General features: G+C 44.3%; 1 protein-coding gene across 1 annotated transcript in view; it reads left to right on the top strand.

Annotated features, from left to right (window-relative positions):
• The first annotated feature begins 1,572 nt into the window (after positions 1-1,572).
• LOC139227008 (protein ABHD15-like) overlaps positions 1,573-27,281 on the top strand; it is a 39,991-nt gene continuing 14,282 nt past the window's right edge. Inside the window, exon 1 of the mRNA XM_070858098.1 lies at positions 1,573-2,734. Within this exon, the coding sequence (XP_070714199.1) occupies positions 2,276-2,734 (459 nt within the window). The 5' untranslated portion in view covers positions 1,573-2,275. The remainder of the gene's footprint in view (positions 2,735-27,281) is intronic.

The raw sequence follows: 27,281 nt of genomic DNA, 5'->3' as shown, positions 1-27,281 counted from the left end.
CCAAAATTCCCTGGATTCTGGGGAGGTCCCAGCAGATTAAAAACTGAAAATGTAATGCCCCTATTTAAAAAAGGAGGCAGACAAAAAGCAGGAAACTATAGACCAGTTAGCCTAACATCTGTGGTTGGAAAAATGTTGGAGTCCATTATTAAAGAAGCAGTAGTACTTGGAAAAGCAAAATTCAGTCAGGCAGAATCAGCATGGATTTATGAAGAGGAAGTCATGTTTGACAAATTTGCTGGAATTCTTTGAGGATATAATGAACAGGTATAATAAAGAGGAACCAGTGGATGTGGTATATTTGGACTTCCAGAAAACATTTGACAAGGTGCCACATAATAGGTTACTGCACAAGATAAAAAAAGTTCATGGGGTTGGGGGTAATATATTAGCATGGATAGAGTATTGGCTAACTAATAGAAAACAGAGAGTTGGGATAAATGGAACATTCTCGGATTGGCAATCATTAACTAGTGGGGTACCGCAGGAATCAGTGCTGGGACCCCAACTATTTACAATATATATTAACAACTTGGATGAAGGGACCGAGTGTAACGTAGCCAAGTTTACTGGTGATACAAAGATGGGAGGAAAAGCAATGTGTGAGGAGGACACAAAAAGCCTGCAAAAGAACATAGGTTAAGTGAGTGGGTAAAAATTTGGCAGATGGAGTATAATGTTGTAAAGTGTGAGGTTATGAGCTTTGGCAGAAAAAAATAGAGAGCAAGTTATTATTTAAATGAAGAAAAATTGCAAAGTGCTGTGGAAGCTGGGTCATTGAATAAATTGAAGACAGAGATAGACAGTTTCTTAACCGATAAGGGAATAAGGGGTTATGGGGAGCGGGCAGGGAAGTGGACCTGAGTCCATGATCGGATCAGCCATGATCGTATTAAATGGCGGAGCAGGCTGGAGGGGCCATATGGCCTACTCCTGCTCTTATCTTTTTATGTTCTTATTAAATGCACAAGTGTTTATAGATCAACCACATTGTATGCAGGCTGTTCATAAATCACATCACAGATCCTACACTGCTATTAATCTTTCGCACACCTAATTTGTATCTTTAGATATATTTAGACGGCTATACAGTATCCGTGCCCTGTAATAAAAAGTTATGTTTTCAATGAAGCTCTGTCCTCCAAATGGGATTCCTTTCCACAACTTTGGTTGTTTCTGTAAAGCCTCTTGAAACGCCAATGATTATGGGATAAAAGCGAATTAAGCTTGCACAGGAGAACACGGCTGTACTTTCCAGTCTGAGAAAGAGCAATAGATTGACCAGAACCAAATGTCCACAGAACGGGGGCTGGACATCATTTGACTTTAGCCAAAGGGGAGCTTGGTGGAACATTTGCTAGCAACTTGTGAGGGTGTCTTTTTGTGAAAGTATTTCTATAATCAAGTTTAACTCTTCAAATTACCTTTCTGACACAAATCCTTCCCCTCTCCTCCCGGACTGGTTTAAGTGAAGAGGTCACTTTAGACGGAGGGGGGGGGGGGGGGGGGGATCGGAGTGTCGGGTCTAGTATCGGGCAGCACCGTTCCACACAACTCTTAACACTAAGCTGTCAGCCAGGGGAATGGTGAATGCCTGCAGAGCGTCGCCTGGTGCAAGCACAACTCCGGAGCTCGGCACAGAGACAGAAACCCACAGAGACACCTCCCCATCATTGGTATGGGGAGGGTGATGTGAAGCAGCGAGGAGGCAGGAGGGCTTCACTGACTTTGAGCATCTGCGTTGTACAGCGGCGCTCGCCAGTGAAAACGTGACAAAAGCCGAAGAAGCCCGCTGCACCACGAACGATATAGATATAGTGATATATATAATTGGATGTAGTCGAAGACGCGGGGAGCCGCAGCTCCTGGTGGCTGCAAAGGTTTGGTCCAACGACAAGGGCAGCAGTTGATTGATTGAGGGACGAGATTAGGGAGACGGTGCAATCGCAATCAACTTCCTTTCTGACTCTTCAGCGGGTGCCTGCAGAAGGCTTTGGGGTTTGGCAAAGTCAGGTCCCGGAGCGGTGCAGATGCATTTGTTCACAGTGCACCGGTGTCTCTCCGCTCAGTGACTTCTACGAATGAAGGGGAGGAATCTGTCACCTGGCATTTGGAGCTCGTTTAGCCACTGTTCGCCTTGATGATTGCATTATTTCCGACTCTCCGCAATCGAAAGGGAGGAAAATCCGGCGAAGGGACTCAACAAGCGCTCGCTACCCTCTGGAGCTGATCTGCCGTTCTCACTGCTGGGCCGCCTGTTGGCATTTTTTTGGCAATGCCACTGTGGGGTCCCGCTGTCTGCATAGTGACCCTGGCCCTGCTCTATCTGTTGGCCAGGCTATATTTCGGCCGGAGTTTGCAAGAGCGATTCCAGAGCTCAAGTCCACGCCAGCGGGACCCGGGGGCCAGTGACGCCCCCCAGCTAATCTGCAAACCCTCCGCCCTCGCGAAATACTTGCTCAAAAGCTGCCGGACGTTCACCTCGGGCTCGCAGGCCCGCTGGACCTGGAGGAAGCTTCCTCACCTGCAGACCATGTGGAACGGGCTCTGGCCGCCCGGCGCCGCGCTCCACTTCGTCCGCGACTACCTGCAGCTGGCCGACGAGGGGCTGGTGGCTCTGGACTGGGCAGTGCCCATCACTTCCAGCAGACGGAGGGCATCCAGCAACTCGCCAGCGCCCATCGTCCTGGTCATCCCCAACTCCTTCGGAAAGATCACCAGGAACGTGGTAAAGGTGAGAATCCACCCAGCTCTAATTATACCCCAGCCGAAAAATAAATGTGCCCCAATGGACTGATGATCGGGGCTTGATAGGGTTAATGCTGACAAGATGTTTCCCATTGCTGGGTAATCTCGAACACAGGGTGCCAGTCCCAGAATAAGGCCAATTAGAAAGAAAGACTTGCATTTATATAGCGCCTTTCACGACCACCGGACTTCTCAAAGCGCCCTACAGTCAATGGAGTACTTTCGGAGTGTAGTCACTGTTGTAATCTAGGAAACGCGGCAGCCAATATGCGCACAGCAAGCTCCCACGAACAACAATGTGATAATGACCAGATAATCTGTTTTTTGTTATGTTGATTGGCTAGGACACCGGGGATAACTCTCCTGCTCTTCTTCGAAATAGTGCCATGGGATCTTTTATGTCCACCTGAGAGGGCAGTCGGGGTCTGAGTTTAATATCTCATCCGAAAGACAGCATCTCCGACAGTGCTACATTCTCTCAACACTGCACTGTCAGCCTAGATTTATGTGATCAAGTCCCTGGAGAGAGACTTGAACCCACAAGCTTCTGACTCCGAGGTGAGAGTGCTAGCTACTAAGCCACAGCTGAGCTGAGGAGAAATGTCTTCACTCAAAGGGTTGTGAATCTTTGGAATTATCTGCCCCAGGTGGCTGTGGATGCTCAGTCATTGCATATATTCAAGGCAGAGGATACATTTTTGGGAACTAACAGAATTAAAGGCTATGGGGATAGTGCAGGAAGGTGGAGTTGGCGTAGGTCACCCATGATCTTGTTGATTGGTGGAGCAGACTCGAAGGGCCAAATGGCCTGCTCCTCTTATTTCTTATGTTCATATAATTATGGTCATGCAATAACCAGTATGTCATGCAGGGCACTGGGGAAAGGGCAGGGGATTGCGACTAATTGGTAGCTCTCTCTGGGAGCAGGCACAGACACGATGGGCCGAATGACCGCCTTCTGTGCCGAATGTTTCCATGGTTCAATATCGAAGAGACAACACAAGGTGTGCATGTGCTGCTGTAATGTGGATGTGCTTGGTGTTGGCGCGAGATGGTGGTCGCTCCTATTTTGCTCTTAAGTCTTCAGCTGGTCTGCCTTGAAAGGCACCACGTAAGGGCGACCAATGTGTCCCCTCCATCCACCTACCACCACTTCACATTGTGCAGCTCTTTACACTCAACTTCAGGAAACGGGGGTCGTGCTGTAGCTATGCAACGTGGGCGAGAACCCCCCCCCCCCCGCCTCCATTCAATCCACTTAAACCGATTTTACACACTTCTTCTCATGTGTATTCCGTGAATTTACACGGGTCTCGGTCTTGGTGTGAATCACTGGAATATAGAGAACGGATTTTACAGTACTGATGTAGAGAAGCGGCATATCAAAAACTCGACCCCAGAATCCAAATATAAAGAAATGTAAACATAAACGTAGCCAAAGGCGGTTTTATATTGATGCTTGGTTCGATCACGGGAGAGCGGTACCCGTGTGACAACTCCCTGTTTTGACACTGTGAAAATCTGACCTGATGTGTTGTCCGAATAAGAAGCTGAAATCTTCTTGTTCCGCTCCCAGTACCATTCTCGCTGCGTTTGTATCAGTGCTGTTTCATTGAAGATTCTGGGGGATTGGTGTGTGTGAGCAAGATTCTGGTGTTTGCAGTTCCCTTATCCCAGACTTGTAGATTAGTCTAAGCGTGTGCTGCACAGATAGAGGAGCCAATCTCACAGTATAAACATTGACAACTGGATCTCGCATGCTGGGTTCTCAGAATCCACATTAACTGGCAGCAGTGTAAGAACAGTTACTGCTTGAACCATTCACGCTGTCCACTCAATGTACAGTAACAATCAACGAATGTTGGACTATATAATCCAAAAACAACAGAGTACAATTCGAGGGAAATCATCCTTTAAACTGCATAGTGCTTTGGTCAGAAGACAGCTTGAGTACTGTGCACATGTTTGCCCTCCAGCACACAAGGGAGATATTTAATCAGAGAAGAGCCGATTCCCCCAAGGCTGGGATTTTCCACTTCAGCACTCCTGCTGGTGGCTGGGAGTATATATATCAGGAAAGTTGACACCCCCTGCTGGTGGCTGGGAGTATGTATCAGGAAAGTTGACAACGCTGCCTGTGATTTTTCTGACCATTAAAAGTGACCGGCCAGAAAATTGCTGTCAGGGTGTGAATGTCTCCTCCCAGAATTACTTACGCACTGCCCTTACTGTCAAAGGACTCAGCTGCGAGAAAAGACTGGAGAAATATAAGCTTTTCAGCCTTTAAAAGAGGTGTCTGACAGGTGATTTTACTGAGATAAATGAAATAATAAACACCACAGAAAAGCTAAATCTGGAACATTGCTCAAAGTAAACCAGGACTGTAGAACAGAAGGACATTGGTTCAGACTAACAACAGACAAATTTAGGCCGGTGTCACCAAGTTCTTTTTTCCACAGAGAAAAGAAAGACTTGCATTTATATAGCGCCTTTCACGATCACTGGACATCTCAAAGCGCTTTACAACCAATGGGGTACTTTTGGAGTGTAGCCACTGTTGTAATGTAGGAAATGCAGCAGCTAATTTGCACACAGCAAGCTCCCACAAACAGCAATTTGATAATGACCAGATCTGTTTTGTAGTGATGTTGATTGAGGGATAAATATTGGCCAGGGCACCAGGGATAACTTCCCTACTCTTCTTCAAAATAGTGCCATGGGATCTTTTATGTCCACCTGTGAGAGCAGACTTGGTTTAACGGCTCATCCAAAAGCCAGCACCTCTGACAGTGCAGCGCTCCCTCAGTGTCAGCCTAGATTTTTTTGTGCTGTAGTTCTACAGGAGTGAGACTTGAATCCACAACGTCTGACCCAGAGGCAAGGGTGATTTCAACTGAGCCACAGCTGACACTAAGCTGAAATGTCTTCAAAATATTGCCAAAGTCCCTGCCTGTCCCCCTTATCTCTCCACAATGCTAGCACCCACCCACAACTGGCCAGCCAGCCAGTGGGCCCGTGGTGACTGAATTATGTAATCAGCAGCTCAAGTGAAAACAAGCCTCCACGTGACATCATGGTTGAGTCACAAAGCATCATGTCCACTTTACTTGGACAGATAACTCACAAGTGTTTGGTTAATAATTTACCAAATAGTTCTAGTGCATACTAATACTGAAGATTGCTATCATTTTGCACAAATGGTGAGCAGACTCCAGAAGTGCATTCCCATCGGAGTGCGGTCTGCTCCGGTTATCAGGTGTTGCATAGTACAAATGAAAGGCTCACTATCACATCTGTCACTCCAGCTGGAGACAGATTGCAGGAAGGGGAGAGCATTTTGATTGCTTACTTTCATAAATTAAAAAAATGATTAAAATGGGAAAGTGCATTAAATTCACATTACAAAACTTAATTAAGACAATTAAAAATCCTCTTGGTTCCTTTTAAGATGCTGCCCAGCACAATTATTTTCTCTATTGCTCGGCGCAAGCTTAAGAAGCCTGGTCATGAAAACATTTCTTCTTCAAATTGAATCCATTTTGAATCGGATTAATAGTATCACCCACTTTCAGTAATGACCCCACTACCCCTTCTTGGTCACTGCTTCCTGACTCTATAATCAACATGAATCAATCACTGAAGAGTGGAGATAAGTGTTGCCAGTAAACTATTTGTGAATCACAGGTATGGATCCCAGCAAGAAAAACAAAACTCTCACGATGACTCCTAGGTGGGCACCTCAGCAGAGGCTGGGGAGGCTGCCAAACTTAGTGAAATGACCCTGGAAATCCAGCCAGAGGCAAGAGCGCATCCATGCGGCAGGGGTGCCAGTGTTATGGCCGAGCAGGAGATCTAGTTTCAGGGAGGGAGAAGCTGTGTACTTAGACCATTGACCTTTGCACTTTACCCCAGGGCTCCAGCTGTTCATGGAGCCAGAACCCAGGTCGCTTGAGTAGAGATCAGTTACACAAGTACACAAATTGACCTCTGTCATCATAAATTGATTGTTTTTAAAAAGCAAGACTTTTAAAACTGCAACATTTCTTTAGCTGTTACTGAGATAGCAGGGAGTAAATCATTGTTGGAACTCTATGGACCAAGTACACATTAATTTGTAAATCGCAGTGATTTGAATCAAATCTATACCAGCGGCCAGATTCAGCTCTCTGTATAATACAGAATAAGCATTGGGCTATAATTTGATACTGTCCAACTCAGGGTGGATAAAGGGGATGTGGTGTATTTGGACTTCCAGAAGGCATTTGACAAGGTGCCACATAAAAGGTTACTGTACAAGATAAAAGTTCACGGGTTGGGGGTAATATATTAGCATGGATAGAGATTGGCTAACTAACAGAAAACAGAGAGTCGGGATAAATGGTTCATTCTGTGGTTGGCAACCAGTAACTAGTGGGGTGCCGCAGGGATCAGTGCTGGGACCTCAACTATTTATAATCTATATTAACGACTTGGAAGAAGGGACTGAGTGTAACGTAGCCAAGTTTGCTGATGATAGAAAGATGGGAGGAAAAGCAATGTGTGAGGAGGACACAAAAATTCTGCAAAAGGACATAGACAGGCTAAGTGAGTGGGCAAAAATTTGGCAGATGGAGTATAATGTTGGAAAGTGTGAGGTCATGCACTTTGGCAGAAAAAAAATCAAAGAGCAAGTTATTATTTAAATGGAGGAAGATTGCAAAGTGCCGCAGTACAGCGGGACCTGGGGGTACTTGTGCATGAAACGCAAAAGGATAGTATGCAGGTACAGCAAGTGATCAGGAAGGCCAATGATATCTTGGCCTTTATTGCAAAGGGGATGGAGTATAAAAGCAGGGAAGTCTTGCTACAGCTGTATAAGGTATTGGTGAGGCCACACCTGGAATAATGCGTGCTGTTTTGGTTTCCATATTTACAAAAGGATATACTTGCTTTGGAGGCACTTCAGAGAAGGCTCACTAGGTTGATTCCGGGGATGAGGGGGTTGATTTATGAGGAAAGGTTGAGTAGGTTGGGCTTCTACTCATTGGAGTTCAGAAGAATGAGAGGTAATCTTATCGAAACGTATAAGATTATGAGGGGGCTTGACAAGTGGATGCAGAGAGGATGTTTCCACTGATGGGGGAGACTAGAACTAGAGGGCATGATCTTAGAATAAGGGGCCGCCCATTTGAAACAGAGATGAGGAGAAATTTCTTCTCTCAGAGGATTGTGGATCTGAGGAATTTGCTGCCTCAGAGAGCTGTGGAAGCTGGGACATTGAATAAATTTAAGACAGAAATAGACAGTTTCTTAAACGATAAGGGGTTATGGGGAGCGGGCAGGGAAGTGGAGCTGAATCCATGATCAGATGAGCCATGATCTTATTGAATGGTGGAGCAGGCTCGAGGGGCCATATGGCCTACTCCTGTTCCTATTTCTTATGTTCTTATGTTCTTAATCGTTGTTAGTAGGACAAGGTGCCTTTGATCTGCTGTGCGAGCAAAATCTGATTTCAATGATGAAATCTAATTTTCAGATCAAACAAAGCGTTTATTGCCATTATAAATATCATTAGGCATGACAGTCCACAGAATTAAATTGAGTTCCAATCACCCATTCACATTCCCATCATATCAAAGATTTGAAATGAAATGAGATTGCATTGGTCTGAATTGATTGGAATTGTTGGCTTTTATAATACAATTTTTTTGAAAGAGACCATGTAGATGTCAAATTGTTGTTAAAACCTAACTGGTCTACTAATGTCCTTTAGGGAAGGAAACTTTCCGTCCTTACTCGGTCTGGTCTTTGTGACTCCAGCCTCACACCAACGTGGTTGACCTTTAACAGCCTAGCAAGCCACTCAGTATCAAACCACTACACACATGGACTGCAGCGATTCAAGAACGCGACCTACCACAACCTTCTCAGGGCAACTAGGGATGGGCAATAAATGCTAGCCTTGCCAGCAATGCCCACATTCCGAGAATTAATTTTTTGAAGGTACATATCAATTAGCGATAATGGCTAAACTAAACAGAAAATGATGGAAATAGCTAGTCAGGCAACGTCTGTGGAGAGAGAGTTAATGTTTCATTGGAACGGACCTGAAACATTAACTCTGTTTCTCTCTCCACAGATGCTGCCTGACTGGCTGAGTATTTCCAGCATTTGCTGTTTTTCTCCAGCATCTGCAGCATTTTGCCTTTGTATTAGACATAAAGCTGACTTTTTTCAAATTGATGGTGGATTTTCATTGTCCTGTTCTTACAACCTTGATCAATGTTAAATTGAGGATAATCAGCATTATTCCGGGATTGTCAGGTAGGGGCTGATTGGGAACATTTAAGTTAATTCACATTGTATTGTCAGTGCTTGAGAAATCAATGAAGTGTAGGTTTGCACTTGTAGCTGTAGCGTGAATGATGTACAAATAGATTTGGGTTAAAACAAAAGAGCAAATGGACTTAATCCAATTCAATCGGAATTAAAAATCTATCTTCATAGTATGACCTGAATTACCTGTGCAATGAGTTTAGGTTAAACAAGTGTAAATCTTTGTTCTAGATTCATGGTAGAGTTAGTGCTGTACAGTGCATCATGCATGCTACTGGCATAGCTTGTGATGTAAATACAGACCACATGTGTCCACTTCAGATTTATTTATTGTGCGATTGAGGCAATGAGAATTTTCTATTTGGTGACAGACTTTTCTCCGTGTAAAATGTTTGGGAGAGAATTTCTATGTGGTGAGTTGGACTGCTGTTATACCACGAAAAAAAGATTTATGCCCACTGGTGGTCAGGAGAGGTATTTACACCAGGGTTTCCTGAAGTTAATCCTGTGTTAAATGGATGTAAGCTGCTACAGTGCATAGAAACTGGGCTGCAGCTTTTAAAAAGACAGTTCAGACTGAACACCTCAGCAGTAGACTGGGGACAACCAGGTAAGGAAGGAGCAGTACAAAAGCAAAATACTGTGGATGCTGGAAATTTGAAATAAAAGCAGAAAATGCTGAAAATACTCAGCAGGTCGGGCAGCATCTGTGGAAAGAGAAACAGAGATAACATTTCAGGTCGATGACCCTTCGTCAGGTAATGAAGGAGCAGTGCGTGGCTCACCCGCTTGAGTCTCACATTACTTCACTGCACGTCTCATCAATCTTTTTCTCTAACTTTTCAAGAATGTCCACAGCAGAAATCTCTGCAGCAAACAGTCAAATAAGGCAGCAGGGCATGGCACAAAGGCACAGAAGAAACTGAGGAAATTGAAATAAGGAGGCACAGATGCCTAGGTTTCCATGCCTGCAAGCCTGCCAGGATGTCACTTGTGCCACCTGGGGGCACTGAGTGGCAACTTTCTCACCCCCCAGGACTGCTGACCAGTGCCACAAGATGTTTAATGACCACAACTTGCCCACTGTGGACACCAGCACATACTTGTACAACTAACCCTCAGGACAGCAGTACATGCTGGGCCTCTGGCCTTCACCCTCAGAGCACCAGGTCAGTGGAATGTGGGAGGCATTAAAAGCTGACCAACAGCAAGCTCCAGGGAATGAACAAGAAAGCAGCTTCCTGATGGGAGAAAGCTGCCCTGAGATGCAGGTCATCTCAGTCCCATGACCATTTTGTAGTGCAAACCATCTCTCATAATGCTGGCCCACAGGTTGCACTTAGGAGAAGCACTGGGATAGGTAAAGGATAGGCACGAGTAGGCACTCAGGGGAAGCATGGTGTCAACATAGAATTGGCTGTCTTTTGTTCACTTTGTACTTCATTATATTAAAATAGACATGGAACTGATATGGTACTTTGTTATTCATGGAGGTTACTATCATGCAGGAAAGAGCACAATTATTTGGTGCAGAATTATTCACAGGTGATGATTACGGGCTTGCTCATTGAGTGGCAAAGAGGGCAGATGTGTTGTCGTTTTGTAGGATGGATAGTGGATTAAAGAAATATCCCTTCATTAGAAAGTGAGGGAGAAGGTGGAAGTTGGTGGTGTCAAATGCTGTGTTACACAGAAGAGCAGACTTGAATGATGAGATGTATGGTTTGTTGCCTCATTCAGCAGTCACTGAGAAGTCTGAGTGCAGTATTTGTGATGCTCTCCTCCATATCTTATCGAAACGTTTAAGAATATGAGGGGGTTTGACAAGATGGATGCAGAGAGGATGGTTCCACTGATGGGGGAGACTAGAACTAGAGAGCATGATCTTAGAATAAGGGGTCATCCATTTAAAATTAAAACGAGGAGAAATTTGTTCTCTCAGAGAGTTGTAAATCTGTGGAATTCGCTGCCTCAGAGCTGTGGAAGCTGGGACATTGAATAAATTTGACAGAAGTAAACAGTTTCTTAAACGATAAGGGGATAAGGAGTTATGGGGAGTGGGCAGGGAAGTGGAGCTGAGTCCATGATCAGATCAACCATGATCTTATTGAATGGCAGAGCAGGCTCGCGGGGCCATATGGCCTACTCCTGTTCCTATTTCTTATGTTCTTATGTAGTTCTTGGTCTAATGGAGTCACGGTCTTCTTGCCAGCAATGTCAAAGACCAGCCCTTTTTGAATGACAAAGTTGAGAAGGCTCCACCAGGTTATAAATATTCATGATACACTGCAAAATCCCTCTCAACCTGCCCAAGCAGTGAAAACATGCCTTTAAGATCCTGATAGTCTTCTCGATGATCAATCTTGTAGAGACATGTACAAAAGCAAAATACTGTGGATGCTTCTGACGAAGGGTCATCGACCTGAAACGTTAACCCTGTTTCTCTCTCCACAGATGCTGCCTGACCTGCTGAGTATTCCCTGCATTTTCTGTTTTTAATGTAGAGACATGTGCCTTGTTGTAGTACTCGAGAAAGTAACTGCAGGTGTCTGCAGACAGAATGGCAAAAAAACATGCAGAAATAATATTGTTTCCCAGCTGCAGAAATGCTTATTCAAACTCCCCAGACATGTCAGGTTCGGAAACTCCTAACTTCCGCTTGTATCAGCCAATCCTGGCAGCTGCTGCACCATATAAATCTCAGTTTTGCCTTTGTTACCTATAGACTTGACTATTCTAACGCACTCCTGGCTGGCCTCCCACATTCTACCCTATGTAAACTAGAGGTGATCCAAAACTCGGCTGCCCCTGTCCTAACTTGCACCAAGTCCCGCTCATCACACCTGTGCTCGCTGACCTACATTGGCTTCCGGTTAAGCAATGCCTCGATTTCAAAATTATCATCCTTATTTTCAAATCCCTCCATGACCTCGCCCCTCCTATCTCTGTAATCTCCTCCAGCCCCACAACCCCCCGAGATGTCTGCGCTCCTCTAATTCTGCCCTTTTGAGCATCTCTGATTATAATCGCTCAACCATTGGTGGCCGTGTCTTCTGTTGCCTAGGCCCTAAGCTCTGGAACTCTGTGCCTAAACCTCTCCGCCTCTCTACCTCTCTTTCCTCCTTCAAGACACTCCTTAAAATATACCTCTTTGACTGAGCTTTTGGTCACCTGCGCTAATTTCTACTTATGTGGCTCGGTCTCATATTTTAATCTCATAATACTCCTATGAAGCACCTTGGGATGTTTCACACCATGTTAAAGACGCTATATAAATCCAAGTTGTTACCCTGAGTACATTAGAAGTGTAAAACTAGCAAACTCGGGGCTGCTGTCCTACAGGCACCTCTCGTTGGCACGTGTGAATGACGTCAGTCGGGACTTGGTGAGTGAATGGCAGAAAGGTTCAGAAAGCACAAGGGAACTCGGATGAAGTGGAATTTGGTGGAAATCTGCCCGATTTTCCTGCCCCTCCCAAAAAATATCCTGCATGTTTTATGTATCGCCATCATTAGCTGCTAGACCACTCCGTTCCTGTCCAGTGGAGAGAGCTAAAATTGCCCCCCACCCCGGATATCAGGTCACTCATCTGTCCTCTCGGCAATGTAGGATCATGATCCAGCTAGGGGGAAAACAAAAATCAAGGGTGACCTAAAAAGCCCCTCCTCTGCAAAAATAAATGATCAAAAACTTTTGTGTTTATGCTGTATTACCATGCAAAATGCCCGGTGTGTAATATATTTCAAGGCTGAACACTGTACCACAGGGCTGGGGCTCTCAGTACCGGTACTTGTTTAGTGTGCTAATATACACCATCTAATATACAAATGTCTGTAGTTTCATGCACAATATTAGAAGTGTTGGTGAAGTCACAAGGAAGCACAAAAGGAAATGCAACTGATTCAAATCTAATCACATCTTTGCAATGTTATACATTTTTATTAAATGCATTTCCAAAAATAATTAGGCTTTCTTTACATGACCAGAAGAAGTGAAATCCACTCCCTTTGTTCTGCTTAGTTTCTAAGAAACTGGAGGAATTGGTGAAACATAATAATTTGCTATTGGGAATGCACAAGACTTAATCAACTTCCTCCATGAGTTAAACAATACCTCACTCCTGTGGTGTAGCTGGTCATTTTACACAACGCACTCTGTTCGACAGGAAATGGACTAAGTGAGAAACATCATTTTTCCTGATGAGCTGAGTTCTTCATTTCTTACCATGAACCTTCCTCTTAACCCATAACTACAGGCATTCATCACAGTCAACCCACCAAATGAAAAATGCTATTTGTTCTTCAACATTAAAGAGACAACTACAACTAAATCTGATGTTTGATATTCATCCTAGTCAGTTTGGTTCCAGAAGCAGAGGTATACAGATTAACAGTGTAAAAACCAATGGTGTAGGTTGATAATGGTAAAAGTAATGATGTCAGCTGTGGCTCAGTGGGTAGCACACTCACCTCTGGGTCAGAAGGGTATGGGTTCACTTGAGCACAAAATTCTAGGCTGACACTCCAGTGCAGAATTGAGAGGGTGCTGCATTGTTGGAGGTGCTGTCTTTTAGATGAGATGTTAAACCAAGGCCCCATCTACTTTCAAGTGGACATAAAAAATCACACATCACTATTTTGAAGTAGAGCAGGGGAGTTATCCCTGGTGTCCTGGCCAATATTTATCCCACAATTATCTGGTCATTATCACATTGCTGCTTTTGGGAGCTTGTTTGTGTGCAAATTGGCTGCTGTGTTTCCTAAATTACAACAGTGACTACAGTTCAAAAGTACTTCATTGGCTGTAAAGCGCTTTGAGACATCCGGTGGTTCTGAAAGGCGCTATATAAATCCAAGTCTTTATTTCTTTCTAAAATGAGTATAATCAGCCTTATACTGGTGAGGGCAGGTCCTGGAGTGACTTGACCTTGTGTAGAATCCCACAGTCCTTGTGGGATGAAGGCTATAAAGTGACAATGTACCTTATCTATCATACCTTCCAATCATGCAACATGAGCTGCCTGAAGTAGCACAACTACCTCATATTTCACTTTCATTCTGACAGGACTATGTAGAACTCCCACATTAATGGTACAGCAGCAGCAGCAGCAGCAGCAGCAAAACCACATCAACTCGAGAAACCAATAGCAAGACATAACTAGCAGCTTCACTATGGCCAGCTAGCCCTCACGATATTCTTCAGCCACAGAGAGCTATTTATGTCCACACACACCTGATCACATGAGCAATCCCAAGGATGCACTTTTAAGAAATACATTTAGTTAATGTTCCAGCACATAAATAGCAGTTGATTTTCTTTTCCATAAGGTGTAACTACGTGTGACTGGATCTGTGAAAATATAGGGTTGGTTTGATATGTGCGGTGGCATCTATTATTGATTAGAGAGATAACCCCATGAAATGTTAATTGTTGACAGAATGATGGTTATCAGAGGATGTGGAGCTCATCAGCAGTGACATCCAGACAAATACTTGCAGAACTAGACCACATGAAACACTTATTGTGAGTGCCATGCATTTCAAATGACAGAAAGAGACCAAACGGAGCCTTATGACTGTTCTTTTATGGTGCACACCTATTTTATTAGAGATTTGCATTGGTAACCTTTGATGTAGTTGATTAGATTATGCATTTTTATGTTGTATTAGTTGCATGCATGAAAGTACGTGAAATTGATGAATGCAATGGAGCTGCGCTATCCTTTTGGGTTGTTTTGCCTGTTGGCTCATTTGTGATCTAGTTAACAAGCAGCCTCCCCCGAGCAGGTTTACTGCAGCCATGTTTGCAATTTGCATCTGTTATGTGATTAGTACTATTTGAATTGCAAACAGCAAATTCACAAAATGGCTTAGTTTGATAATTAGTTTGATCTTGATCTCAATGCAAGGTAATTCGCATAACTTAGTTCATAGAATCATAGAAAGTTACGGCACAGAAGGAGGCCATTCAAATCATTGTGTCCGCGCCGGCCGAAAAAAGAGCTATCCAGCCTAACCCCACTTTCCAGCTCTTGGTCCATAGCCCTGTAGGTCAAGACACTTCAACTGCTTGCCCAAGTACCTTTTAAATGTGATGAGGGTTTCTGCCTCTACCACCCTTTCAGACCCCTACCACCCTCTGGGTGAAACAAGTTCTCCTCAACTCCCCTCTAATCTTTCTACCAATTACTTTAAATCTATGCCCCTTGGTTATTGACCTCTATGCTGAGGGAAACGAGTCCTTCCTATCCACTCTATCTAGGCCCCTCATAATTTTATACATCTCACTTAAGTCTCCCCTCAGCCTCCTCTGTTCCAAAGAAAACAACCCCAGCCGATCCAATCTTTCCTCATAACTAAAATTCTCCAGTCCTGGCAATATCTTCATAAATCTCCTCTGTGCCCTTTCCAGTGCAATCATATCTTTCCTGTAATGTGGGTGACTAGTTTTATCAGCCCTTAGCCCTCTAAACTAGCATTGAGCGCTAGGAAAGAGAATGTTTAACCATTTGTATCTAAACTGCATCTCTTTAGAATGCAAACATTACAACAACAACAACAACAACAACTTTATTTCTATAGCGCCTTCAACGTAGTAAAATGTCCCAAGGCGCTTCTCAGGAATATTATTAGACAAAAAAATTGACACCGAGCCACATAAAGAGAAATTAGGGCAGATGACCAGTGCAATTCAATCCAGATAAATGTGAGTTAATGCATTTGGGGAGGTCTAACAAGGCAAGGGAATACACATTAAATGGTACGACACTGAAAAGTGTAGAGGAACAAAGGGACCTTGGAATGCAGATCCACAAATCCCTGAAGGTAGCAGGCCAGGTAGATAAGGTGGTTAAGAAGGCATATGGAATACTTGCCTTTATTAGTCAAGTTACAGAATACAAGAGCAAGGAGGTTATGCTTTAAATGTATAAAACACTGGTTAGGCCGCAGCTGGAGTACTGTGTGCAGTTCTGGTCACCACATTACAGGAAAGATGTGATTGCACTGGAAAGGATGCAGAGGAGATTTACAAGAATGTTGCCTGGACTGGAGAATTCTGGCTATGAGGAAAGATTGGAGATGCTGGGTCTGTTTTCTTTGGAACAGAGAAGGCTGAGGGGAGACCTGATTGAGGTGTATAAAATTATGAGGGGCCTGGATAGAATGGATAGGAAGGATCTGTTTCCCTTGGCAGAGGGGTCAACAATCAGGGGGCATAGATTTAAAGTAATTGGGGGGAGGATTAGATGAGATATGAGCGGAAATTTCTTCACACAGAGGGTGGTGGGGGTCTGGAATTCACTGACTGAAAGGGTGGTAGAGGCAGAAACCCTCAGCACATTAAAAAAATACTTAGATGTGCACTTAAAGTGCCATAACCTACAGGGCTATGGACCAAGAGCTGGAAAGTGGGATTAGGCTAGATAGCACTTGGTCAGCCAGCAAGGTCACGATGGGCGAAAATGACCTTCCGTGCTGTAAATTTCTATGTCTCTATGATTCTATGACCAAAAGCTTGGTCAAAGAGGTTTTAAGGAGAGGCAGGGAGGTTTAGGGAGGGAATTCCAGAGCATAGGGCCTAGGCAACGGAAGGCACGGCCACCAATGGTTGAGCGATTATAATCAGGGATGCTCGAGGGCAGAATTAGAGGAGCACAGATGTCTCGGGGGATTGTGGGGCTGAAGGAGCTTACAGAGATAGAGAGGGGCGAGGCCATGGAGGGATTTGAAAACAAGGATGAGAATTTTGAAATCAAGGTATTGCTTAACCAGGATCCAATGTAGGTCAGCAAGTGAACGGGACTTGGTGTGAGTTAGGACACGGGCAGCCGAGTTTTGGATGACCTCAAGTTTACTTAGGATAGAATGTGGGAGACTAGCCAGGAGTGCATTGGAATAATCTTAGAAAAGCTGTGTTAGAATGCTGGGGATCAGTACCTGCTGTCCAAACAATGTATAATCCATTTCCTAATAGGAATTTCAAACCATAGCAAACAGTGATTCTTTTACCGGAATTCTTATATTGTTGCTAAAGGCTAAGATCTGTCTTATTGCTTGAGAGCTTGGGGCCAAAATTGCCCCTTTCTATAAGGCCAAATGGCTGGTGAGTCTCCGCGGAGGGGCCGTCATTTAAAAAAATTGCCCTTCCTCCATTTTGGAACAGCTTAGGGGACCACTCTGCCCGTTTTCCTGCCGCAGTGTGCACACACCGACCCCTTACCAACTGGCGGGGACCCCTTCCCGAAATTGCCCCTTGGGAAAATTGCCCCTTTTCCGGAATTGCCCTGCCGCCAGTCAGTGCCACTGACAGCTTTTGCTGTCGGTACACTCCCTATGGCTTTGCAGCGTGGCCGCCCTTAAAGGAGAGGTGGCACTGCCGCTGACGCCATGTCATTTGTTTGTGTCGGCTGACTGCCAGGTCAGGCCAACAATTATGGTCGTGGGTTCCGCCAGGGCGTGAACAGGCAGCCTGGCACTCCCTTTTGGGTGCCAGGCCGCTGGCCCAGCCGAAATCCTCCCAGGTGGCCCAGTGTTTGCCACTAAACTGGCTGCAGAGTTCGCAGCGGCCCTCCCCTTTAACCGAAGGGGAGGGGCGTTGTGACGCGTCAGCGCGCGCAGCACATCCACGTCGCGCTGAGGTCATCAGCGATGTGCCGATGACTGGTCAGGGCACACCGTTGCAAGGACACTTCCGCCCCGCAGCTGCCTCAACTTCCACACCCGAGCCAATAAAAATTTCAGAGGTGAATTTCTCCAGTTTCTCCTTCTCATGAGCTAGGGCGGAAAAATCTTTCAAAAACGGTAGGTGCGCTCCGTTTGGGTCGGGGCTCAATTTCGGCCCCTTTAACTTTTGAGCCTGAGATCAGCAAACAGACCATTACTGCTCTATTTTTTACACAATGCAATAGCGAATATCCAACATTACTGTAAGCCCACATTATCCATCTGTGACTAAGGTCTACACTACTATGTAACTACTTATTTATTTGTTTATTTCTTTTGGAAGGGGAAAGGGAAAATTGTCTTTTTAATTGATAATGCTGATTGATTAAATTAAAGGAACAAGGACCAGGCTTTTTTTCCTTTGACTGGTTTAATGCCAGAAGTGCATTTCTGCCTGTTGGTATTACACCACCAAGAACCAGGTTCCCAACGCAATGAGAACCTGCTATAGGGGCATAAGGGAGAAGGAAATCTAGTAAACCAGCTGCTCTGTGGGGATTGTTATTTTGCAGATAATCTATCCGGCCGTGACAATTTGACCAGTGCGCTTGCATGAAATGTTGGCATTTTAACATTGCGTCATGATGTTACCATGAGCTCAGTAGTCATTCGCATACATAATGACATGATATTGTGTCACGATGTAATGTGGCGAGACCATGGAGGGTTTTGAAAACAAGGATGAGAATTTTGAAATCAAGGTGTTGCTTAACCAATGTAGGTCAGCGAGTGAGCGAGACTTGATGCGAGTTAGGACACAGGCAGCCAAATTTTGGATCATCTCTAGTTTATGTAGGGTAGAATGTGGGAGGCCAGCCAGGCGTGCGTTGGAATAGTTAAATCTAGAGGTAATAAAGGCAACATAAGAACATAAGAACATAAGAAATAGGAGCAGGAGTAGGCCATACGGCCCCTCGAGCCTGCTCTGCTATTTAATACGATCTTGGCTGATCCGATCATGGACTCAGGTCCACTTCCCTGCCCGCTCTCCATAACCCCTTATTCCCTTATTGTTTAAGAAACTGTCTATTTCTGTCTTAAATTTATTCAATGTCCCAGCTTCCACAGCTCTCTGAGACAGCGAATTCCACAGATCCACAACCCTCTGAGAGAAGAAATTTCTCCTTATCTCAGTTTTAAATGGCCAGCCCCTTATTCTAAGATTATGCCCTCTAGTTCTAGTCTCCCCCATCAGTGGAAACATCCTCTCTGCATCCACCTTGTCAAGCCCCCTCATAATCTTATACGTTTCGATAAGATCACCTCTCATTCTTCTGAATTCCAATGAGTAGAGGCACAACCCACTCAACCTTTCCTCATAAGTCAACCCCCTCATCTCCAGAATCAACCTAGTGAACCTTCTCTGAACTGCCTCCAAAGCAACTATATCCTTTTGTAAATATCGAAACCAAAACTGCACGCAGTATTTCAGGTGTGGCCTCACCAATACCCTGTACAACTGTAGCAAGACTTCCCTGCCTTTATACTCCATTCCCTTTGCAATAAAGGCCAAGATTCCATTGGCCTTCCTGATCACTTGCTGTACCTGCATACTATCCTTTTGTGTTTCCTGCACAAGTACCCCCAGGTCCTGCTGTACTGCAGCACTTTGCAATCTTTCTCTATTTAAATAATAACTTGCTTTTTGATTTTTTCCTGCCAAAGTGCATGACCTTGCACTTTCCAACATTATACTCCATCTGCCAAATTTTTGCCCACTCACTTAGCCTGTCTATGTCCTTTTGCAGATTTTTTGTGTCCTCCTCACACATTGCTTTTCCTCCCATCTTTGTATCCGGCAAATTTGGCTACTTTACATTCAGTCCCTTCCTTCAAGTTGTTAATATAGATTGTAAATAGTTGGGGTCCCAACACTGATCCCTGCGCCACCCCGCTGGTTACTGATTGCCAACCCGAGAATGAACCATTTATCCCTACTCTCTGTTTTCTGTTCTTTAGCCAATCGTCTATTCATGCTAATATATTACCCCCAACCCCGTGAACTTTTATCTTGTGCAGATTTGAGGGGCTTCAAGAATGAAGGGCTTCAGCAGCGGATGAGCTGAGGCGAGGGCGGAGATGGGAAAGCTTATGGAGGTGGAAATAGGCGGTCTTAGTTTTGCTGTTATGAGTTTGCTCAGTAGCAATGGGAGCAAACCTTAACTATCGAATTTTGACAGACTTTGTGCCGGGGAAGGATTCTACGTTTTGTTTTCTAAAATTCTTCCTTATTTACAGAAATGAATAGCCACGGAGAAATTCAAACGCTATCACGGCAACCCAGCAATATAAATTGCCAAATGACCTTCCAAATCTGGTGAGCTCAGGGCATTTGCTAAATTGCACGGCATTCTGCCCTTATGATACGTCATATATCAGGGCTTTCATGTGAAATTAAGTATCTCATTAGAAGAGAATATTCTACATCTTAATCATCACAGCACTATCCATAATAATGTCACAGCATAATCCACTGTTTTGAGAATTTATACTTAGCAAAACTGCACGGAATGCTATAATTATGGGAGTGGATATGGCCTTTGATTCACACATGTTCACATACGAATGAAATTAGTAATACTATATCACTTCCTGTATACCCTGTGATTCACAACATCATCAGTAGCGGAGTCTGAAATTTATAAAGCTCCCTCGGAGGCTGCTGAAGTGTGTCTAGTCTGTGTTAGGAGTGACTCATTTCTGCTTTTTACACACTTTCTTTGATTTGAGATGCTGTAATGTGGCTTTTCCCAAGATATTTAATTTTTAAAATCTGACTACGAGGTGGGGAGTGCTTCAGAGCAGTCCATTTACAACAGCCCTACCTAACTGACTGGCGATGGCAAGATATTTTACCAAAGTTTTCTTAAATGATGATAACGTGGGTTCAAAGTGAAACTGGTTGATATATTTCTGAAGTTGAGATATGAGAGCAAATCTTGAATATTTTGAGATATTCAAGATTTGCTATCTCATGAAATTATTTATGAAATCTTTAAAAATGTCATACTCACATCCTGGATGCAATTATACACGCCACAGGGAATTGTTGGAATTGTAGTGGGAAAATATTAAAGGTTGGCTTCCCCGAGTCAGTTCAGGCCCCATTATAAAATAATTCTGATGGCATCCAAGAGATGACACATTTTCAGAAAGATATACGTAAGAAACCCAGTAAGTGTCAGGTGTGGCTCAGTGGGTAGCACTGTTGCCTCTGTCAGAAGGTTGTGGGTTCAAGTCCCACTTCAGAGACTTGAGCACAAAGATCTAGGCTGGCACTCCAGTGCAGTGCTGAGGTGGTGTTGCACTGTCAGAGGTGCTGTTTTTCAGATGAGGTGTTAAATCAAGGCCTCGTCTGCTCTCTCAGATGGACATAAAAATCGTATTGCACTATTTCAAAGAAGAGCAAAGGAGTTATCCAATATTTATCCCTACAACATCACTAAAAACAGATTATCTGGTCATTATCACATTGCTGTTTATAGGAGCTTGCTGTACACAAATTGACTGCCGCGTTTCCTACATTACATGAGCAACTAGACTTCAAAAAGTACTTCATTGGCTATAAAGCACTTTGGGACGTGCAGTGGTCATGAAGGGCGCTATATAAATGCAAGTCCTTTTTTTATATGTTGTACGTAAGAAAGGGGCAGGTGTGTTCAGCTACTTACTGATGGAAGCTGCAGCTGATATAAGTGAAAAGATTAGTTGGACATCCTGGATTTAGGACATCTCGGGCTAGAACCTCCACTTTTTTTGCATGCTTAACGCCCACTTAACGGCCATTTTACTATTGAAATGACGTATAACGCCCAGATATCGCCCATTTTGGCACAAAATGGAAATTGACGGGCATTTTTAGAAAAGTTATCACCGAGCGTTACTTTTCCCATGTAGTTGACGCCAGGAAAAAATATTACCGCCCGCCTACTATTTTGGGGCGGAATCATCAGAATGGGCGAAATCAACGGCCATAATATTGCCTAGTGTTACTTTCTGCACGGAATTAATGCCAAAATTCAATAATATCGCCCGCCCACTTTTTTTTGTCGTTAAGAGCACATTTGGCGAATGTAACGCCCAGGAGATCGCCCACCGTCACTTTGCCCACCTTGTACACATATCGCCCACAATATCGCTCGTCCAAAAAACTGCCCACAAAAAGTGGAACTGTTCTGAATGAACGCCAGCGGTGTGGCTGGCATTCGTTAAATCCCACTCTTACGTAAGGAGCTGAAATCTGAACAATTTGCCTGAAAGAACATTGCTGTGAGTGACAACGCTGCCACACTGCTGTTTGTGTGCAGCTCAGACATCAATGGTGCCCATCACCTTGGTGCCTGTTAAAGTTTACGTTGATTGATGTTAAGTTGTATTTAACCCTTTCATGTTAAGGAAACAACAGTGTGTAACGGTGCAGCTATCTGAGACAATACGCAACAAGGTTATGTTCAATAACAAAATTTTATACCAACATTGGTCTGAAATCGTAAGTATCACCCAACCCCCGCCCACACCCCACTTTTTCCACCATTGACATCAATCACATGTTCAACATGTCCAACAACACAGAATACAAAGGCAAAGCAGGAGCATGGTCCCTAGCCCCCATACATTGCAACAAATTGCATACACCCAGATGGAGATATAACACAGCCATCACCTGCGGGCATGCACCTCACTTTCCTTCCCTCCTCCCCTTCTTCTCCCCACATCTACCCCTTCCCCTCCTCGCTCCACGGCATCTGGCCGAGGAGCTCCGCAGGTGGTGCCTCATTGGGGTGGGATGAAGGCAGATGCAGTCTTTGCACGGGTACAGGAGCGGGGAATGCCGAGGGGGCAACATTCTCTGATGCAGAAGCAGGATCTTGGTCCTTGCTCTCATCTTTCATTCGCAGTGGTGGTGGGGAACCTAGGGGTGGAGTGCCGCACTCGGGGACCACTGGGAGGCTTGTGGCAGCAGTGTTCCTGGCTATTGCATCCAGGGCCTCCGCCATCTGCGGAATGTACTCAGTTATGGTGGCCAGCTGTTAGGATATGCCCCTCAATGCTTCGATGAGTTGGTCACCAATGTCTACAGTCCTCCTTGACAACTGTACCATCTCTCCGCTGTCATGTGGCGAGGTGCTTGGGGCCGGTACCTCCAGAGTGGAGGCGCGAATGACTGGAGGAGTACTAGATGGCCTTGGGGTGGAATGGCTTCTGGAGCGTGGTGATGCAGGTTCCTCGAAATCCGCACTCTCACCCGTGGAGAAAAGACCCAGCGGATTGACAGGCAAGAATCGAAGCTCCTCAGTACCAGATATGGGATCGTCCATTGACTCCTGCCTCACGCCCCCACCTTCTGGCCTCTGTAGTCTTGCCTTGGGACGTGCTGCTGGCTGAGCTGAAAAACACATATGAGGTTATTACAGGAGAAGGGGGTGTTAGGGTGACAAGGTGAGTCCAGCGCTACACACAGCATTTGCACGACAAAAGCACCATCGCTCTTAAAATCATCGCAGACATCACATTTCATGACCATCAACACATTTGCATTCCAATGATTTTCATTAGGCCACCATTATTTCCATGACAATTGAAAAATCATCTATCATATATGACTGCTCAGAGATGAGTGGGTGTGGCATCTATTGACTTTACATTATGCAATGGTGTAAGCTTTACTCACGTGGCATCATTTCAGGGTCTGCAGATGCATCCGTGGTTGTCCAGGGATGCTTCCCCACGAGTGCGAGCACACGCTCCTCCATGTCAGTGATGTCGCTGGGGACTGGTGGCCTCTGCACGGACCTCATTGTCGATAGCTTCTTCTGTAAAAGGTGACAGGACGACATGGCATGAGATCATTGCTAGGTACTGTCACAGACAATGATACAACACATAACTGACAGATGTAATCATCATTATTATGAAAATGATCCTTCTTTATCTAAAGACATGCACCATGACCGCAGGCTTTGAATAAAACATTCCCGGTAAAAGTGAAAGACCTCACATCTGATGATAGTCACTCATGACTGTTACAAATCAAATTATATAAATACATGAGTACATGTAAATCAATGTAATACTTACTCTTGCGGATCCCACAAGGTCGTTCCATCGTTTGTGGCATTGGTTGCCCTCGCACACCTCGTTGGTCACTGACAAGACCAACTCTGCTATCTCAGCCCATATCTTCTGGTATGCCTTTGGGATGGGTTTCTCACGCTCTCCCTGTGTCAAATCACCCCAGCGTAACTCGACCTCCTGCAGGAGGGAGGTGTTTGCCTCGTCCGAGAACCTCCTGGCTCTTTTGCGCCCTCCAATGTGCTCCTCTCCCACCTCACTGCTCTCTCCAGCTTCAGTCTCCACAGCGTGCTGTGATGCCTCCTCCTCTCTCTCCATTATAGGCCAAATTCGGGCAAAAATGTGGCTGGTAACAGCTACTTTTTGTTTGCCTACTTGCTGTGAAGCTCTAAAGTCTCCCTCCTTCCTTCCAAAGCAGCCACACCACACCCAGCCACATCTTCAGTCCCTCTGAGCTCCCTCTCTCTCTCTGACTCCTCTTCTGCGCATGTCATGATGACCCTTGACCTCCAGAATCGCGGGAATCGAACGCTGCTATGCTGTTGCTAAGGACGGCCACACTTTATGGCAGAAGGTCAAAAAAATTTAATGCTACCGCCCATTTTATATCGCTCGTGGTAACAGCCATTTTCAAAAGTGGAGACTAGGTGGTTTGAGAATGGACGAGAAGCCGGCGATCTAAAAACCCTTTTTTACGCTCACGCCGGAAATATCGCCCATTTGGGCGATAACCACAAAAGTGGAGGTTCTAACCCCTGGTCCCACTTAATTTCAATACACGACTCTGAAGAAGTAGAATTGTTACATTATCTGTGGCCTTTATCTAAACTAAGTATAGTGTAGAAAAGAATGTGTTAACAATACTCCAGGGTGAAGGCTCCTGGAGCGACAATTACTTAATCATTCCTGCTCAAGCAAGCACCACAGGGTATACGATGTTCCTGCCTATACCACTTCCGTTTAATTTTAGTCTGGGTCTAGCTAAAGGATGTTTATTTTTTACTGATTTTGCAAGTGCAAATTGTAAAACATTTAGTCATTGGCACGTGCTTTGATTGAAGATCATCAGACAATCTGCGACCATAAGGGAAATATTAGCAGATAATGCAATAACATAATGTTCAATAGAAACCAGCTTTTCAGTATTGAAAGAACTATCCATCTGAAGCAGCTGGTTAGTGCAATGCTGCCTCATCCTTACAAAGGCTAATCTGTTAATTATTCATCTGAACATGACAGTAACTCATTTAAGCACTGCATTACTTTGTGATCCATTTCAGCCTAATTAGTGTTATACTGATGTTGCATGATGAATTTGGGGCGGAATTTCCACCAGAATCCTTAATTGACCACAAATTCTTAGTACGATATTGGCAAGTGGCAAATTAGCTCCAATACACCACCACCGACCAGTCAATGGTGATCTGACTGCAGCTTCATGTTAGATCAACTCCAGTGTAACACAAGCAGCTGACACAATATTGGGGCTCTAGCTGCAGTCCGTGACAAAGAAGGGAATGTTGATTAAAGGTTCTTCGATGTATTTCTTTCTTTAATTTCACATTGAGCCACACCGTAACATTTTATTCAGGCTGGGGATTAGGCTTTAATCAGATTGTATTTCTTTAATATTAAAAATAATATCAACCAATAAAGAAAGCAAGAGACTGCTCTGATAATAAAAATGATAACTAGTTCACTGTGCCATTAAATGCACCTTTAGCGGTTTTCTATAAAATCATAAACATTTTAACTGACTGTAGTTGCTTACATTTAAATGTAATGCATGTTAATTGTTCCTTTTTACTGAATCATTTGACACTTAAACATATCCCTGTGTTACAAACTAGTAGATAACACATCACTAAAGGTCATATTTCATATTCTATGCTTCATAATTGCTATAAACAAGAATGATGTTGTAGAGTGAGCATAACACTGTTCTGATTTAGTGAAGTGCTGCTAATAGTTTTACTGGTACTATTCTAGTATATAATGCCCTTTTTAAAAACTCATAACTGCCAGAATTGTGATTCACAACATGATTGTCGGTCTCCACAAACCACTGCATAAAATGTGATATTATGTTTTGTTATGTACTCAGGATGACAAAATGCCATTGAGCCCATATGTGCTCACCCCACTTACTAATAAACTTGAACCTGAATCCCTACTCTGCATGGCCCTCCTCCCAACCTCCTGGGAAAGGCAAAAGCTGAAACCTAAAACCAATCAGGAATTTCTGTCAAAATGTCCTTAAACCTCAAAATTCCTCAACCCCTCAAAGGTGATAAAGTTAGCCCCAGGAGGCCCAAACCCATCAGTAATTACACAAGATCTTACCTTACTTCTGCTGTGATCTCGTAAGTTTTCAGAAATCCATTGAATGCCTTCTTGAAGCACTGCAAGGAGTCAGTCCTCACCATCACCTTTGAACTGCCATTCCACGGGTTAATAACCCTCAAGAAAAATTAGCCTTCTACACATTCAACTTCAGTCCCTGCTTCCTCTATTTAAATAGATGGTCCATAGTTTGGGATTAAATTGTCAATGAATACCTTAAAAATACTAATAAATGAAACAATGTTTCACATAATGATTTTCTTATCTACTTGATACTTTGTTTTGCTCTTACACAAATTCAAGATGACCACCACAATGACCACAGTGATTGAGGTGGAATCCTCCCCTTTTTACATTGCCAAGTCAGCATAGTCGACGCACTCCTATATAATACAGCTGATGGAGAAAAACATGTGACGTGAGGGAAATGTTGGATTGCTCATTTCAATCAATGATAGGCACTCCCTCGAACGAGGATGACTTCCTTCCACAGCAAAAGGGATGAATTCACTGATGTTTCAATGGAGGACCCGATATTCCAGTCCTGAACTCCAGGGGGTGGAAGATGCCTGTGCGTGGATTTTTTTTAACGTGTGGTGATTGTTGCACATTAGCCACCACACGGGATTGACAGAGCTAGGCCTTTATCCAGTGGCAAGGGTAAACCAGGATGACTGGAGACCTGTTCTGCTGCACGGACCTAGTGCACACACATATCGCAGTGTGGGCTGGAACGAGTTGCTCCTGGGCCCTCGGCTCTCTATTCCAAATGCCTTTTTAACTATCTTATTGATTCGTCCTGCCACACTCAAGGATCTGTGAACATGCACTTCAAGGCCCCTCCGATCCTCCACACCTCCCGTTATCCTCCCATTTATTGTGTATTCCCTTGACTTGTTGCCCCTCCCCAACTGCATTACCTCACACTTTTCCGGACTGAATTCCATTTGCCACTTTCCTCCTCACTGTCAACCACACAACCAATTTTTGTATCATCTGCAAATTTCTTTATCATGCCCCCTCCATTCAAGTCTAAATCATTAATATATGCTACAAAATGCAAGGGACCAAGTACTGAGA

Source organism: Pristiophorus japonicus, chromosome 16 (genome assembly GCF_044704955.1).
Source record: "Pristiophorus japonicus isolate sPriJap1 chromosome 16, sPriJap1.hap1, whole genome shotgun sequence".
NCBI lineage: Eukaryota > Metazoa > Chordata > Chondrichthyes > Pristiophoridae > Pristiophorus > Pristiophorus japonicus.
Note: the sequence above shows the minus strand (reverse complement) of the source record. Positions and strands in the feature narration are given on the sequence as shown.